Source organism: Manis javanica, chromosome 5 (genome assembly GCF_040802235.1).
Source record: "Manis javanica isolate MJ-LG chromosome 5, MJ_LKY, whole genome shotgun sequence".
In the NCBI taxonomy this organism is placed as follows: domain Eukaryota; kingdom Metazoa; phylum Chordata; class Mammalia; order Pholidota; family Manidae; genus Manis; species Manis javanica.
In genome coordinates, this window is record NC_133160.1 from 26855928 (window position 1) to 26873480 (window position 17553).

At 50.7% G+C, this 17553-nt stretch overlaps 1 protein-coding gene across 1 annotated transcript; it reads left to right on the forward strand.

The window, feature by feature from the left end:
* Positions 1–15349: 15349 nt before the first annotated feature.
* LOC140849719 (syntaphilin-like) lies at positions 15350–17189 on the forward strand. The gene is made up of 2 exons (XM_073238061.1): positions 15350–15461; positions 15863–17189. Exons 1-2 carry the CDS (start codon positions 15350–15352, stop codon positions 17038–17040), a joined length of 1290 nt encoding a protein of 429 aa, XP_073094162.1. The 3' UTR covers positions 17041–17189.
* Positions 17190–17553: the final 364 nt, after the last annotated feature.

Consider the following 17553-nt stretch of genomic DNA (forward strand, 5'->3'; position numbering starts at 1 on the left):
CAGTGATCATACGGGTTTTCTCCTTTATTATACTAATGTGCTGAGTTACATTCTTTGAATTTTGAATGTTATTCCAATCTTGCATTCCTGGTATAAACCTCACTTAGTCAAGTATTATTCTTTTTAATATACTGTTGAGTTCTGTTCAGTAAAATTTTGTTTAGAATATTTGCATCTATGTTCATGAAGAATATTGATCTACAGTTTTCTTTTCTTGTAGTTTCTTTGCCTTGTTCAGTATCAGGGCAATGCCAGCCTCATAGGATTTGGAAAGTACTCTTCTTATTTCTGGGAGAATTGGCATAGAGTGGGTATTATATCTTTCTTAAATATTTGATAGAGTCCACTGATTAAGCTCTCTGGGTCTGGAGTTGTTTTATGGAAAAGATTTTGATTATGAATTCAATTTCTTTAGTAGATATGGGGCTACTTAGATTTTCTATTTCTTGTGTCAGTTTTGATAAACTCATTTTTTTCAGGGAATTTTTCCATTTTATCCAAGTTTCAAATATGCTATCATTAAGTTCTTCACAATAGTCCCTTATCATCTTCTGAATGTCACAGGATCTCTATTAATGTCCCCTTTTCATTCTTGATCCTGGCAATATGTGTGTTCACTTTCTCTTTCAATTTTGCTAGAGGTTTTTGGATTTGTTAAAACTTTAAAAGAATCAGCTTTGGCATTGTTGATTTTCTCTATTCCTTGTTCATTTTCTATTTTGTATATTTCTGCATTTAAGTAATGGCATATAATTATGTATGTTTTTCTATAAAATTGTCAAATAACATTTTTCTATTTTTTTATTGTGGTGAAGACAAATAACATTAGATTTACCATCTTAACCATTTTTACGTGACCAGTTCAGCAGTATTCAGTATATTCACATTGTTGTGCAACAGATCTCCAGAACTTTTCCATCTTGCAAATCTGAAATTCTATACCCATTAAACAACAACTTCCCTTTTATTTTAAAATTATTCCTTTTCCTCTATTTACTTAGAATTTGATTTACTCTTCTTTTTCTAACTTCTTAAAGTAGAAACCTAGATCATGTGTTTTACAGCTTCCTTTTTTCTAATGTAGGTATTTGAAGCTATAAATTTTCCTTCAAGCACTGCTTTAGTTGCATCCCATAAATTTTCATGTTATAACTTTTTAGTTTCCTAGTCTTATCATCATTCAGTTGGAAGTGATTTCTAATTTTCCCTTTGACCTATGAATAACTTAGAAGTGTTTTGATTAGTTTTCAAATACTTGGGCAAATTTCCAGCTATTGTTATTGATTTTCAATACCATTGTAGTCAGAAAATAAATTCTACACACTATGATTTTGATGATTTGAAACTTCCTGCATCTTTTATATGTCCCATTTTCTTGGCTATTTTGGTAAATGTTCCATGTGTACTTTGAAAAGAATGTGTGTTCTGCTGTTGTTGGATGTCAAATGTTACAAATGTTAGTTAGGGCCAGTTAGGTGATAGTCTTGTTCAAATCTTTTATATCTCTACTGTTTTGATGTCTACTTCTTGTATGAACAGCTGGGAGAGGTCTTAAAATTTTCATATATGATTGTGGACTTGTCTGTTTCTCCCTTTAGTTCTTTCAGTTTCTTTTATTTTTGAATCCCTAAATTGCTAGGCATACAGGCATTTAGGATTATTATGTCGTCCTGAGGAACTGGTTCTTTTATCACTACAAAATTGACCTTTTAATTTTCAGTAATGTTCCTTGTCCTGAAGTCTTTCTCTGTTTGTAGAGACAGACACATTTTCCTCAGCTTTCTTTGCTTAGTACTTTCATGATATATCTTTTACCATCCTTTCACTTTTAATCTTTGTATTTATAAGTAAAGTCTTATTTCTTCTAAATGATATGTAGTTGAATCTTGCCTTTTCATTGAATAGTCTGAAAATCTCTCCATCTTAATTGGTGTATTTAGTCCATTTTCATTTAATATAGTTATCTACATGGTTGGATTTAAGTCCACCATGGTAATTTTTTACTTTCTGTTGGTTTCATCTGTTTTTTCTCTATTCCTCTTTTCATTGTTATTTTGGGTGAATGGGCTTTTTTACTTTTGTTTTGTATTCTGTTCTAGTCTATCTTGTGTGTTGACTTTTCGGTCTCTTTCTGTGTATGTTTTTAACTGTGTCTGTCCAAAGCTCTGCTGGTTTCTCCTCCTTGCAGTTGCTTTCTTCTTCCTAATCTGAGCCTGGTTCTTACTCAGCCAACGCCCAGACTCAGAAAATGCTCCCAGAGAAGAAAGCAGCTCCTGATTTCAGTTCTTCTTTGAAGGACTCTTCCTTTTCTGTAATTTTAGTTTGTCTTAATTTCTTTGCTTCTACAGCTCTCCAATTATTATTATTCTTATTTAATTTATCAAATGTACATCACAGTGGTTCAACAGTCCCCCTCTCCCTCCCCCTGCCCCTGCCTATTCCTCACCCCCTTGGTAACCACTAGTCACTTCTCAGTGTCTATGAGTTGAATGGTGTTTTGTTCCTTCTGCTTTGTTTTGTTTTTATATTCCACAAATAAGTGAAATCATATGTTTTTCTCTATCTGGCTTATTTCACTGAGCATAATACCCTCTAGATCCATCCATGTTGTTGCAAATGGCAGGATTTCATTTTTTATGGTGGAATAGTATTCCACTGCATATGTGTACCACCTGTTCTTTATCCATTCATCTACTGATGGACACTTAGGTTGCTTCCATGTCTTGGTTATTGCATACAGTGCGATGATAAACATAGGGGTGCATTTTTCTTTTCAAGTCAGGGTTTTTGTTGTCTTTGGGTAAATTCCTAGGGGTGGAATTACTGGGTCAAGTGGTTATTTCTATTTTTAGTTTTTTGTGGAACCTCCATTCTGCTTTCTACAGCAGCTGCACCAATTTGTACTCCCATCAACACTGTCAGAGGGTTCCCCTTCTCTTTGGGATGTTGGCTGTTCTAACTGGTGTGAGGTCATATCTCACTGTGGTTTTAATTTGCATTTCCCTGATGATTAGTGAAGTGGAGCATCTTTCATGTGCCTGTTGGTCATTTGTATTTCTTTGGAGAAGTGTCTGCTCAGGTCTTCTGCCCATTTTTTGATTGGGTTATTTGTTTTGGGGGTGTTGAGGCATATGATTTCTTTATGTATTTTGGATGTTAACCCCTTATCAGATGAGTCATTTATGAATATATTCTCCCATACTGTAAGATGCCTTTTTGTTCTACAGATGGTGTCCTTTGCTGTACAGAAGCTTGCTTTTTAGTTTGGTGAAGTCTCACTTGTTCATTTTTTATTTTGTTTCCCTCCAATTATTTTTTAAAATATTTGTAACATATCTGTTTAGTTTTTCTTAATTAAAAAAACATTCTGCAGCAGGGGAATAGCCTGCAACTAACTCACTGCACCCTGCCCAGGAGGATTTCATGTCTCACTCTTCTCACTACCTGCTTTCTACCCGAGCCCCTGTTCTTCCCCAGCCCCATCCCTAACCTCACATTTGATGGACACCTGATCATTTTGTGCCATTGCTATTTTATACATGAACTACTTGAAGCCTGACTGAGAATCACTTGGTCGTTGCCGCAGTACTCTATTTCGGCCTCCGTGTGGGGCCAAATGCTTTAGGCCTGAGCTCTAAGTATATACTATGGCTAGTGTCCGATTCCTCCAGGTATTTGTAGAGTAGCCAGCATAATGCCTGGCATATGGTAGGCATCAACAGGTGTAGGCCAGGGGCAACTGACTGTTGGCTGAGGGTGGAGGATGAGGGACAGAGGGTTCAGAGGAAGGGGAAGCTCTGTCATTGCTACTGAGTAGGATCTGTTAAATTGCAGGGACATTTGGCCTGAATGTTTGAAAAGGCTGCAGGATGTCCAGATGGTCAGTGTCTATGATCTAAGAAGAAGCGTAAAGGAGGATGACGACTCCATAGATGCTTCCCAGGCCTTCACTGAGCTGCAGTGAGTTATCACGGCCCACCTGGTCTCCTCTGGCCCAGGGAAGGGGATGCTGGGCATTTCCCCAAGTCCCAGGCAGCCTTACTTGGAGAGTGCTGGGCACACTCGGTGGGGGGCGGGGGGTGCTCAGAAGGCCAAAGATTTGGGACCTGCAAGATTTGACTCCACAGGTGTCAGCGGTGGCCTAAGAGCTCTGTTCTAACCCAGCAAAGCTGAAAGACTCAGAAGTACAAACCAGTGGAAAATATCAAAACCCAAGTCCCTTCCCCAGAACCAGGTTCAGATTTGTTCAGGCTGGTTCCCGGCAGAGGTTAATTCTATGTGGCCAGAGTTCCCTGGGAGGATAGACACTCATGTTATTTCCCTGTTTCATGGGGAAGGCAGGCTGCTTGCTTTGGAAGCCTTCTCTTCATTTTTTTCCTCCATCCATGTTCCACCATATTTCTGACCAAGTCTTGGACAATTTTGGATCCTTCAAAAAATATTTATTGAGGTCCTGATGACTGCCAGACCCTGTGTTAGGTTCTAGAAATCCAGTCAGATATGAGTCCTGCCTTAGGCAACACACAGTCCATTTGGAGAGATGGATATGCAAGCTCGTGGCTGCAGTTCTATGTGGTAAGTAGCAGGACTGTTAAGAACAGGGATAGCTTAGAGGAAAAATCTCCTGATTGGGTGGATCAAGTAAAAGGAAGGTTTCATAGAAGAATAGATTTTGGAGTTGTGTTTTGAATATAAGTAGGAGTTTTCCAAGCACTTCCAAGAGTCCTTGTGGCTCCTATACTCCTGGGAAGGCATAAATCTTATCTGTTGGGGGGGATATCAAGGCAGAGGCAGGGCTTCCCTAGGAGGGAGAGGTTGTTTATGTATTCCACAGGGGGAGGTCCAGGTAAGGTCAGGATGGGGTGCCAGGTCTCCATGGAGGAGAGCACACGGTGGTGGGGAAGATGGCAGGACTTGGTGGGAGCCAGTTTAATATGGGCTTTAATAATGTTCATTGAACATGGCTAATTGACCAGGCCTGGGCAATATGGCCTCAAGGAGGGATGAGAAGCTTGGAAAGGCCCTGTCCCAGGAGGGAGGAACCCCGCCTAGGGCACCTTCTGAAGAAAAGCCCCTCATGGGAGGGAGGAGCAGGATCTCACTGAGGCCCTGGAGTACCAACAGCGGGAGCAGGTAGCTCCATGGTTCTCCGAACGGGAAGGGGGACGCCGAGGCCGAAGCATAGGCCAAGCTGCGGAGGCTAGCCCTGCTGTCCCCGTGGGCCGGAGAGCGCTCCCCAGAAGACATTGAGAACAGCTGGTGCAAGTGGGAGTCCAAGGGCAAGCAGGAGAGGCTGGGGGTGTAGAGGGACCCCCAGCAACTCAAGCCTGAGCCCTCACTGTTGCCCTTGACTCTTGCAGGTGAGCCAAGTCATGGGAGCAGCGTACACATCCAAGCGGCAGCCTCCAAGTCCCAAACTCCTGTTCACCAATGTGCAGTACGACTGGGTGAAGAACCAGGTGAGGCGGGGCGCGGCTGTCTCCTCGAGATGCTGGGGCTGGAGGCCGGGGATCCCGCCTCCATCGGTGACCACTCGTGCCCACCCGGCCCTCCAGTGGGGCTGTGGGGAACATCGGGCCTTTCACAGGATTCTGGGCCACAGACAGTTTTGGGATAAAGCTGGTCTGGCTGGTTTGTCTGCCAAGGCCCTGGTTGAGGCCATGGACTTTGCTTTTGACATTGAGCGCAAGCCTCACTGGTCCCTTGTAGGAGGTCGTCTGGGCCTGGCGCTCCCACAGCCTCCAAAGCATTGCCTGAGTGTGTGGTTTTGGTTTATCAGTGTGTTTACTGCTCATGTCTGCATACGGCCGGTTGCTCCTGTGTGGGTACAGGGTCTCATGGTGGCAGGGAAATGATCAGGAGGAGACAGAGGGCATGGAGGAGGTTTTCTTGGAAAGAAGGAAAAGGAGCCAGGGACTCTGGAAAGGCAGCCTCAAGCCCCATCATGCCTCTTCCTTGGCAGATCCCAGCCGTTCCCTCCTCGAGTGCCATGAGGCACTGTGGGGGCTCCCTCTCTCTGTGTTGGGGTCTCAGCATTAAGTGAGACAGCTCCTCTGTGCTTGCTGGGGAGAGGTCAGTGTGAAGAGGGAGATGCGCCCAGAGCCAGCCTGGCAGGCGGTGAGAGCACATCTGGGAAGTAGCTGATACCTGGGCCTCCTCCTAAGACAGGGACAGTCCAGTGCCCACCCCTCAGGCTGCTGCTATACCAAGAGAAGGTCAGGTTTGGTCATCAGTGACAACCGTGGCCCTCCAGAGACTTCTTCTGCATGGAAGTGTCAGGCCCGTCCTCCTGGGGCCTCCCTCTTGGTCCTGCTGCCCCTGCACTCCCCTCTCTGTTCCCCACAGATCGCACCTCAGATCCAGCAAATGCTGCATTTCAATGAACTGGCACCCACCCACCCGCCTGACTTGATGAAGCACAAGGTGCTAGAGCAGCAGGGCCGGCTCCTCCACCTGGAGACCCACACTTTCCAGAAGGACCTGGATCCTGATAGGGAGACGGCACCCAGCACCATGGCCAGCACGCCCACTGCCTCCTCCACTTACACCTTGTTGTCTCCGTGAGCCCCAACCTCTGGGTTCCCGGAGTTGATCCTGTCCACCTCCCTGGGGCTGCAGTCCCCCCAGGTGTCCAGGTACATCGTGCAGAAGTCAGCGACGCCCATGCCTGTCAGCTCCTCACCAAAGCACTTCTCACAGCCTCTGAAGACCCCTCCTCTGTCCTCCGTGAAGAAGAGCTCTGGCATCAGGTTCTGAGGTGGCCCGTCCTTCTCCCCTGTCCTCCAGCAGGTGCCCAGGCCAGGGGGGCCTCGCTGTCCCTGGCTTACCCCTGACAGGCCCAGGGATATAGGCCTCCTGGCTGTATCTGCCCGCCCTGGCTGGTGAAGCTGACCTTCTTCCTCACCAGGGACTTGGAGAAGGAAATAAATGTTCTCAGATGTTGGAGTCCCAGAGGCCCTTAGTTGGGCTGTGTGTCCCTCGTGCCCTTAGGCACCAGGCTATGTCTCTGAGATCGTGTCATACTTCCCCTGTGAGGCCCTGGGCAGGCGCAGGGGGAGAGGCCTGCGCCCAGGAGGCAGGTCCAGCTGTCTGGCAGGGGCTCTGGGTGATGCCGCTGGGGTGAGCTGTTTGGCTCTGGAAAGTGGTTCAGCCTCAAGGCAAGAGTGAGGCCCAGCAGTCCACTGGAGGTCATAGTGGCTGTTTGTCTCCTGCCCCTGCTGTGTGTCTGTCCACCTCCACCACGAGGTGTTGCAGTTGGGGTCCATGAAAATGAGAAACCGAGGCAGAATGACGTTTAATGCAGAGGGCTGAGACTCTCTTGGAGACTAAGCAACAAGCCAGGGCTTCCCTGTGCCTTTATTAAGCTACAGCAAGTAAAAAGACAAGCATCAATTAATGATTATAGGATGAGTTTTTCATCAAGCTAAATAATTGCAGACTATTCACCTCTTAAAGTTTCTCTTCTGTCTTGTCAAGTCATCCGCCACGTGAGTCTCACGGTGTGTTCCTTATCTGGGTTTACCTCGGAAAGGACGACAGGAACTGTTTGCAGTTCTTGTCACATTGCTCATGACTCGCACCAGATTCCAAGACACAGCACCTATTCTCTCTTAGATTAGTTTCAGCTACAGATTAGGCTTAAACAGGAATTAAATTACAAGATTAACTGCTGGGTATCTACACTGGGGTATCTACAACCAGGCGCTCCTCTGCAGGGAACCCTGTGTTTACAAACTGTTCACTCCCTCATGTAAGGGAGGCCCAGAGCGTGGATGGCACCTGAGCCTGGCTCTGCTACAGTCTGGCTTTGGAGTCCCCTGTTGACTCTGGGCTCATTGTCCCACTCTGGCCCAGAGGCATCTGTCCAGGCCTCTGCTGGCCCACCATCCCTCTCAGCAGCACCACACAGGGTTCTGGGGCATTCAGAGACTCTGAACACACAACAGCAGCCACTGCTGCTGTTCCACAATGCTCACGGGGCCACCTAGGCTGGGGTTCACTGGAGCCATGGAAGGTGGGTTGCAGGCCTGGTTTCTCAGAGGTCTCTGCAGCTCTTGTTCCCACGGACCCTACTGCCCAGCCAAGGCTCAGCCCTGGGCAATGAATGTGTGGCTTCCCCTCTCTCTCTGCTTCCATCTCCCTTTCTCACTTCCCAGGGTGCAAGCACAGGGCTTCCCTCTCCTCTCTAGCGAGGAGTCCCCATGTCACTGTGCAGCCTCCCCAGGGCCAGTGCATTCTCTCTGCTATGGAAAACTATGATCTGAGCCCTCCAAGGCTTGGTTCTTGGATTAAAGTTAAGGGACTGCCCAGGAGCCCAGATTACTGAGGCCAAAATACATATGCATGCTGTACCCCAATGTCGTCCCTGCATCCTTTTCCTAAGGCTGCTATAACAAAGTACAACACACCAGGGGCTTAAAACAACAGAAATGTATTGTCTCACAGTTCTGGAGGCCAGCAGTCCGGTGTGGGCAGCGCCACGCTCCCTCTGTAGGGGAGAATCCTTCCTTGTTTCTCTGGCTTCCCGTGGTGGCCAGCAATACTTGGTTCCTTGGCTGGCAACGGCCCACTCCATCCCTGCCTCTGCTGTCACGTGGCCTTCTCCCTATGTTTGTGTCATGTGGTCATCCCCTCCGGGTGTCTCTCCTCTTAAAAGGACACCAGCCATTCCACAGCACGACCTTGTCCTAACCGATTACATCTGCAGGCACCCGGTTTCTGAATCAGGTCACAATAGGAAGTATTGTGGTTAGGAGGTGAACTTATCTTTTTGTAGGATACAGTTCAACCCATACCAGTCTCCATCACAGATCCCCTGAAATGGCCAGGAAGCTCCATGAGCCTTAGGGACCCACAGCACAGGAAGTGAGGGCTCACAGGGTGGGTCTTCTGAAACCCGGGGGGCTGCGGAGGCCAGGGCCGAGGTTGGCCAGGTCGGCCACACCTGGGTCCTCAGTCTGAGCCTCTCTGGTGGCAGGCTTGGTCCTCCGTGCCCATCTGGCCTGGTTCTTCTCAGGGGCCACTGGGTTTCTGGTTGCATTTGAGGCTGGCAGCAATCAGAGAGGCACACTAAGAAGAATCCTGCAGCCCCTAGGGCAGAGTCCCCAGCAGGGGGAGGTCTGACGAGGTGAGATTCCGGCAGGGCCTGGGTCTTTGAGCCAGGGTGGCCCTTTCCCTGGCAGAGCCATTAGAGCCTGGTCCTGAGCAATGGCTCCTGCCCTGGTAGGGGCAGGAATTGCAGACCCTTCAGCCCCCTGCTCAGACTATGCTCAGGGACTGGCGCTTACATCAGTGCTGCCCCATACTCCCTGCGGTGGGCTCACTGCAGCCTGTCCCTTTTCAGAATCTCAGGGTGTAAGCACTGGGGGGCCCCCAGGGCTCAGCGGCCCTGACAGGGACACTCAGAGGCATGCGGTTTCATATCTAGAAACTGTTACAGTGGGGACTTGAGCCCAGATTGTTCTGAGCCCACGCCCTTCGATCCTTCCACTGTGCCCCTCTGGGCAGCGTCTCAGGTAGAGAACTCCGGAAGTAGGGAAGTATTCGGATAGTACGGTGGGATAAGCCGCGGGTGGACCTCGGCTTCTGCCCAGAGGTGCATGGAAGAGGGGAGGGCAGCAGGCTGGGATGTGGCCTCGAGGGTTTTCTTAAAAGTCTCAGCACAGCCCTGACCTGAAGAGATTTGGGTCATATTTTAGGACCCAAGATCCTGACTTAGGGGCCATCTGACTGGACACTAGGGACCAGGACATGTCCACCTCTGGGGAAGCTTCCCTCTGACTCTGGGATCGGGGGGACCCTCCACTCAATGGACCGAGTTCTGTAACAAAATTTTACTTCATTTGCCCCCATGTTTTTGTTTTGGCACTTTGTTGGTAACTTTCAGAAAATAATTGTAGAATCTGAGTCCATCCATCTTCTCCCCACCCCCAGCCACAGCCAACCACAGAGATTTGTCTCTGGCCACCAGAGTTCGCAGGTGGCCCTCTGGGTAGTGTGTGTCCAAGGCGCAGAATCCCAGGAAGAAAGGTAGGCTGCCTTCTACTTTTGTGAGGTGATGTGTGTGATGTGATGTGAGCACCTCTGTGTGTCCTGCTGCCCTCACCCATGCCCTCCTAGCCCAGGCCCTTCCTGAGATACCTGGTGGTTAATTATGGGGTCTCAGGGTCAGAGGAGCTCAGGACCCAGAGGGGAAATGGAGGCGTCCTACAGGAGTTGGTGTGTGTGCATCTGGCTGGAGGCCTCGCCTCCTCATCTCAGTACTCCATTGCCCTCCCTCCCCCTTTTCCCTAGTCCAGGTGCCTGCAGAGTCACACCTGTCTCCTCCCCCATCTCTTCTCTGCTTTTTGTACCAGTGGCCTTAAAAAGCTACTTATTTTAGCTCTTTTATGATTCTAAAAGTAGCATAGGCTGAATATAGAAAGTTAGGGAGATACTGAATGGCATAAAAGCTAATAAAACCCATCAGGATTCTGTCTCCCCGAGATCATTTTGGTGCATTTTCTTCTAGATTTCTTCTGTTTGTGTGCACTTGTGCACACACTTGTATACACATGCACTCACACCCCCACACACTCACATTCATTTATTGCCTCATATACTCACACCCACATGACCTGTAACCTTGGCATTCAAGCTGAGTGATGAGCAAATGCCTGTGGCTGGAATTCCTCATAGGCCTCCCACAACCAGCCCCTCCCCAGGTCACCTTCTCCAGGATCCAGGGCCACATCCATGCTGCTCTGAAAAGAGGGGGAAGGCTCACACCTCCTGTTTGACCCCAATAATGTACTAACAACCAGAAAAATGAGTATTTACCTCCCATAGAGCAAAACCAATTTCTGGGCCCAGCTGGGCTTGGGGGTCATGACCCCACGGGCAGACTCAGGGTGGGTGTCCCTCCACCAGATAGGGCATGAGGACATTGAAGAAAGTGTGAGGACAGTTTTAGCCTCATAGAGAAGCCATCATTGTCCTCATTTCCTGGCACCATGTCTGTATTTCACACTTGTTCAAACCTTAGTGAGCACCTGCTGTATATGCCAGGCACTGTCCCGGGCATGGGGATGCCAGAATGAGGAACTCCCAGCCCTTCCCTGTTGGGGGCACAGATCACTCCTCTGTAGTATGGCTGCATCTTCTCATTGGTTTGTCCAGCAGATTATGCTACTGAGCACAAGCACGGCGCATCCTTGGGGAGGCTGGTGAGTTCGTGAGGCGGTGTGCTGGGGGACCAGGAGACGCAATCCAAGATGGCTTCCTAGAGGAAGGACCTTTAAGCCCAGCACCAGCCAGGACCTTTGCATTTGCTGTCTGCTCTACCTGAGAAGGGCTTCACCTGGGCCAAAGGCCTCTTTTTAATGTTCTGCTAAAACATCCCCTCAATTCCTGACACCTTGGCTCTCTACCCCCTGCTCTGCTTTATTCTCATCACCATGTTTCTTTGTGTGTCTACTTATCACACTCCTCCTTCTCCCAGGACAGTACCATGTCTGTCTTGTTCATGGTTCCCATGCCTGGCACGGTTCCTACTTAGCACATAGCAAGTTATTTGACCAATAACTAATCATGACTATTACCTCAAAGTCTGCCTACCCCAGGAGATCCCCTGAGACTAATCTCACCTCGGTTTTCCCCGCAGTGGGCCTATGTGCGTCCTCTGTTCATCAGCCCTGGCTGGACATTGGAGTATCACTCACCCGGGGAAGCCACAGACCCTGTCTGTGGGCTCTGAGCTTCTGGTGGAGCTGCTGAGAAGGAGTAGCAGACGGGGGGCTTTGAGGTCCCAACTGGCTCTGGGTATCTGGGCTCCTTTTTCTGTATTGTAGGCTGAGTGGATCCTGACTGGGGTCTGGCAGGATGAGTAGGTCTTGGATTGCAAGTCATGGGGAATAAAAAACAGTGTAAGTCAAGGGAAACTTCTGGGGCAAAGGTCTGGGTTGGGGCAATGAGGGGGTCTGGGAATGGGCTTCACTGGGACTGGGTGTTCTGTGTGGCAGACTGAATGGTGTGTCACCCACCCCTCAGGACATGCACATGTCCCTCATGAGTCCATCACCCAAGGTGGCAGCTGGGGACCAGGGATGATCAGTGCATGGCCCACTGTCACAGGGGCTTTTATATAAACAGTGGCACCTGTGCATGTTACCTGTTGCCAGACCAGTGTCAGCAGATCTTTGTGGGGGTTGATAAGGAGGGCGTCTTCCAGCCGAGGGAATAGCCAGGGAGGAGGCCCGCTTTTGAAGAGCTTCAGGAAGCCCATGTGGCTCAGTGGAGTAAACTGAGGTGGGGGGAGCCGTGGAGGAGAGGCCCTGAGGGGCCAGTCGCACAGGGCTTTTTTCTCTTGGGAGTCTCAGGGGCATTTTAATAAACGGCGCAGACAGTCTCATCAGGGCCTTGAAAAACTCCCTCTGGTTGCCTAGTGGGGATGGGCCATGGAGGCAGGAGTGGTCCTGGGAGACCTGGGGGCAGCGGGGGAGGGATGCCTTGGACGGCCTGGGCCAGAGGGGCGCAGACCCTGACGGCCAGGAGCCGGCTGTGGGGGCCTCTGAGGTGTGCTGGAGAGGAGCTGTGGACAGCTTTGGCCTCCTTTTCCTTCAGAACCTTTTATTTTTCTTTTTATTTCAAAAGCATTCTAAACAGGTTTCCTAGATTATCAGACATAATTCTAAAGCTATATCCAAAACCAATGTTAAAAACTTTTCAAAATGGGACATGTCTCGCAATTGATAAGCACCTTGAATGAGTTTTTCCGTCTTGAACAGCAAGGCAATTAGGGCTCTAGTGGCGGGCACTCTAGCTCCCCCTGGCGGAATGAGATGCCATCACAGCCCACAGCTCCCCTGCAGAGATGCAGAGGAAGGGACTCCGCTGGGAGGGGAGTTGGGCTTGCAGACAGACGGGAGTCAGGGTGCGTGGGGAACCTCTAGTTCTCCTCCTTGGAATCTGTTTCAGGGTGGGACAGGGGGATGAAGACACCTTCCAGTTTGCCTGATGTTTTACAGATTTTCTCATTAAGTTCCTATGTGGTAGATCAGCTATCCCCATTTTACTGATGGGAAAACTAAGGCTCAGACAGGCTGATGAGTTGTCCAAGGTCGTCCTGCCAGGAGATGTGAGAGCTAGGTTTGCAGCCAGGGGTTTCAGGTGTTACCACCACATCTGGGTCAAGATGCTCAGGATTTGGGGGTGCTTCATTCGGGTGGAGCATTCCGTCAACACTGGAGGCAGAAAAGTTTTGGGAAGATTGCCTGTGACAGGAAACCGCCACCTCCTTTAGGGGTTCACAGCCCCTCTTGTGGCCTGAGGATCCGCGTCCTTTTTGGAAAGAATTCCATCAGGATAGGGAGAATAAACAGAGACGTGGCACTGCCAGAGCTGGACCCACAAGGGCAGGAAATGGACCTGGGGGACACAGCCATGAAGTGGTGCCTGCCAACGCCCCTCTGATGTTTGCTGAGATGAGGGTTCCTCTTCACACAGCCTGATGGTTGCAGTCTCATCTGTGCCTCAGAACAGTCCCTGCCAGGCAAAATGCCTGCTCCATTTTATGGATTAGGAAACTGAGGCTCAGAAGGGCGCTATGACTTGCCTGATGACACACTGGCTCCCTGCACTACCACCCCCAGCCGGAACACTCACGCATCCACGGTGGGGTACAGTCACTCTGGTTTCACAGGCTGGGCTGCTGCATGCTGGGTGTCCTCAGGCAAGCCCTGCTCTGCTCTGGGCCTCAGTTTGCCATGTGGGACTTGATTACATCAATTTCCCAAAATGAGGACCTTGCACCATACATGGTGTGTGAGATGATTTTAGGTGGACATAGGGTTAAATAACAACTGATGTATAGTGACAACAAAGATTTTGTTTTTAGTTTTCTTGTTTAAAAGACCGTAGAATTGGTATTTCTTCCTTGAGTGTTCTATAGATTTCACCAGTGAAAGCATTTCAACTTGAAATTTAATTTCTTTGATAAATGACCACATTTTCTATTTCTTCTTGAGTCACTTTTGGTCATTTATGTTTTTAAAGAGATTTTTCCACTTCATCTAAGTTGAATTTATTGGCAGAAAATGTTCATAATATTCTCTTATTTTCCTTTTCATATCTGTAGGCCATGTAGTGATGTCCCTTTTAATTTTGATACTGGTAATTTGTGTCTTTTTTTCTTTGATCAAAAGAACTAGGGGTATTGACTACCAATTTCCTTTCATCTTTCTCATGAAACTGAAGACAAAGCCTACATTTGTTTCTGATAATTCTTCAAAAATAGCTCTTATGTTGACGTGCCCTTTTTAACAGAGAGAGAACAAACATATCAGGGACCTCAGCATCCAGGTACAATTTAATTACATTTTGGGGAAAGCTTATACACTTTTCAGTGGCTTGTTATTTTTGGGAAATGAGTCTGATTTTCCACTCACACTAGGCAGTTATAGTTCCCTTTGAAAACAAATTTATTTAAAAGAAAAATAGTTTGAAGAAAACTGTTAAGTTACTAAGACTGAGGTAGATCATAGATTTGCCCAAAGGAATGGCTGCAGTGGGACCCACAGAGTCAGATCACTGTCCTAGCCCGGGGCAGGAGGCACTGCAGCTAGGCACCCTGTCCTCCCTGGGAAAAGGCAGGACGCGGTGTGAGCCAGGAGGGCCTGCACGATGCAGAGTGTAGTGGCGTGCCCCTAACAGTACCCTGAATGTGGTCCACTCAGGAAAATTATCTTGAGGCTGTTCCCTGCCTTGGTAAGTGGGTCCTGGGGGCTCTGCCTGGGGGATTGGGGGGAGGTAAAAGGTTTGTGGACATCTAGGGGGTGAGGCAGACAGGAGAGGTAGTCCCACATGTGGAGGGTTCCTAAGAAGAGGCCCCGTCAGCCAGACAGCAAAGCCTGTGCTCTTCAGTCACAGAGAACATAGGACCCCCAACCCCACCCTGCGTGCCAGACCCTGTGGTGACATCAGGGCAGGACCCTCCTCCGCCAAGGCGTCTTTGCCCTGCAGTGTGTAGGGAGGCATCATCTTTCTCAGAAGGTTTGGAATGACACTTGGCTCCTCGCACTGGGTAGTGAAAGCACAGCCAGGAGATCTGGGGACCAGCCAGCCCAGGCCACCCACCCTCACTTCTGTGTGAGGTGACCATGACTTTGCATCCATAAATCACAGTGTGGCTTTGAGGACCAGGGTCTGCAGGGGAGGGTGGGGCAAGGTAAAGAGGGTCCCCCAGAGGCTCCAGGACTCCGAGGAGTCTGAGCCGGCCCTGCCCTCCCCCCCCCCACCAGGCAGCTCAGGGCCTCAGCACCGCTGTGTGCCCTCCACTCCTCCAGCTTGGCCTTGTTTATAGAGCCCCCGCAGCATGGCAGACTCTGTGCTAGGCTCTGGGGACACAGTGGGGATACACCAACGTGGTGCCTCTGCTTGGGGCCCTCACACGCAGCAAATGAGGGAGAAGAGCAAAAATGGTCAAAGTAGGTCTGACATGGAAGCAAGTGAAGCAGGGGTGAGGAGGACAATCAGTGAAGCGGGCGGTGATGGGCGTTAATCAGGACCCATGGTCAGGGGAAGACTCTCTGGGGAGGTGAGTCTGTGCAGAGACCGTGAGCCCTGAGGCACCAGCTGGGGGAATATTTGGGGGAACAGAGGTCCATGCGGGGCACAGCCGAGACGACGACCTAGCTGTGAAGTGGGGCCCGTTTCTGGGAGCAGCAAGGCGGCCGGTGTGGAGCCAGAGGGAGCAGCAGAGCAGAGGTGAGGAGGTCAGTGGGGCAGGCAGGGCCGTGCAGCTCCAGGAAAGGAGTCTGGGGCCACTCCAGATGAGATGCGAGCCATTGCTGGTTTGGAGCCGGGGAGCACGTTGGTCACATTGCAGCAGGGCCAGGGATCGATGACCTGAAGACGCAGCTGTCACGCATGCAGGAGGACTGGATTGAGGAGGAGTGCCACCGCGTGGAGGCCCAGCTGGCCTTGAAAGAGGCCTGCAAGGAGATCAAGCAGCTCAAGCAGGTCATGGACACCGTCAAGAACAACCTGATTGACAAGGACAAGGGGCTGCAGAAGTACTTCATGGACATCAACATTCAGAACAAGAAGCTGGAGACGCTGCTGCACAGCATGGAGGTGGCCCAGAACGGCACAGCCAAGGAGGACGGCGCCGGGGAGTCGGCTGGCGGGTCCCCCGCCCGCTCCCTCACTCGCAGCTCCACCTACACCAAGCTGAGTGACCCAGCTGTCTGCGGTGACCACCCCCCTGGCGACCACCCTGGTGCCTCTGCTGAGGACAGGGCTGACAGTGGCTTTGTGGCCACCGACGACACACTGAGCCAGACGGATGCCCTGGAGGCCAGCAGCCTGCTGTCTTTGGGGGTGGACTGTGGCCCCGAGGAGGCTTCACTGCACGGCTCCTTCAGCCTGGGCCCCCGCTTCCCTGCCAGCAACACCTATGAGAAGCTGCTGTGTGGCATGGAGGCTGGCGTGCAGGCCAGCTGCATGCGGGAGCATGCCATCCAGACAGACTCTGTGCAGTACCAGCCTGACCTGGACACAATCCTGGAGAAAGTGACCAAGGCCCAGGTCTGCGGGACAGTCCTCGAGTCAGGGGACAGGCATCCAGAGCTGGATCCCCACCCCCCAGGGCCCAGAGACCCCAACTCAGCAGTGGTGGTGAGGGTGGGTGATGAGCTAGAGGCACGGGAGCCCATCGTCCGAGGGCCGACCCCACTCCGGCCTGCGGCCACCCCCAACCCCAGCCTGTCGGTGAGTGTGGCATGCCCGGGGGAAGAGGAGGAGGAGGCAGCCGCGGCCGAGAAGGAGCCCAAGAGCTACTGGAGCCGCCACTACATCGTGGATCTGCTGGCCGTGGTGGTGCCGGCTGTGCCCACGGTGGCCTGGCTCTGCCGCTCGCAGCGGCGCCAGGGCCAACCCATTTACAACATCAGCTCCCTGCTGCGGGGCTGCTGCACTGTGGCCTTGCACTCCATCCGCAGGATCAGCTGCCGCTCGCTGAGCCAGCAAGGCCGGAGCGAGGCCGGCAGCAGCACCCAGCTCTGAGGGGCCCTGCCCAGCCCGCGGCTCTGGCAGCCTGACCACTGATTGTAGGGGTGCCATTCTCTCTCTTGCACATTCCTGTGGGGCATCATCTTATTTATTTAGTTTTGGGTTTGGAAGTGGTTTTTTCAGGATATTAACAGTGTCTGGGGGCTGGAAGTAGGAGCTGGGGGAAGGGATCCCAAAACATCTGCAGGAGAGAAGGGAAGAGAGACCAAGGGGTGGGGAGGCGTGCTGCCTGGACAGACCAGAGAGAGCGCAGTGAGGTTCCACAACCCAGCCCCATCCACCTGCTCCTCACGAGGGGCAGCCCCTACTCAGGTAGTCCCTGTGTGCTGGTCTGGGGAGCCGCCCCGCCCACCCCCCACACCCTGCCCAGTCCCTTGCTCGCTGCCTGCCTTCTCTCCCAAGCTACCCCATGCCCTCAGCCCCGGCTTCTGAGCCAGTATTAGCTCCTCAGACAGAGCTAATCCCTGCTGCTTAGACTTGTAGCACAAAGTACAAACACCTGGCCCA

Coding starts and splice junctions, on each gene's coding strand:
- LOC140849719 (XM_073238061.1), top strand. CDS start 15,350: ATGGCAGACTCTGTGCTAGGCTCTGGGGACACAGTGGGGATACACCAA. Junction 15,462..15,862: donor GAAGAGCAAAAATGGTCAAA/GTAGGTCTGACA, acceptor GTCACATTGCAG/CAGGGCCAGGGATCGATGAC.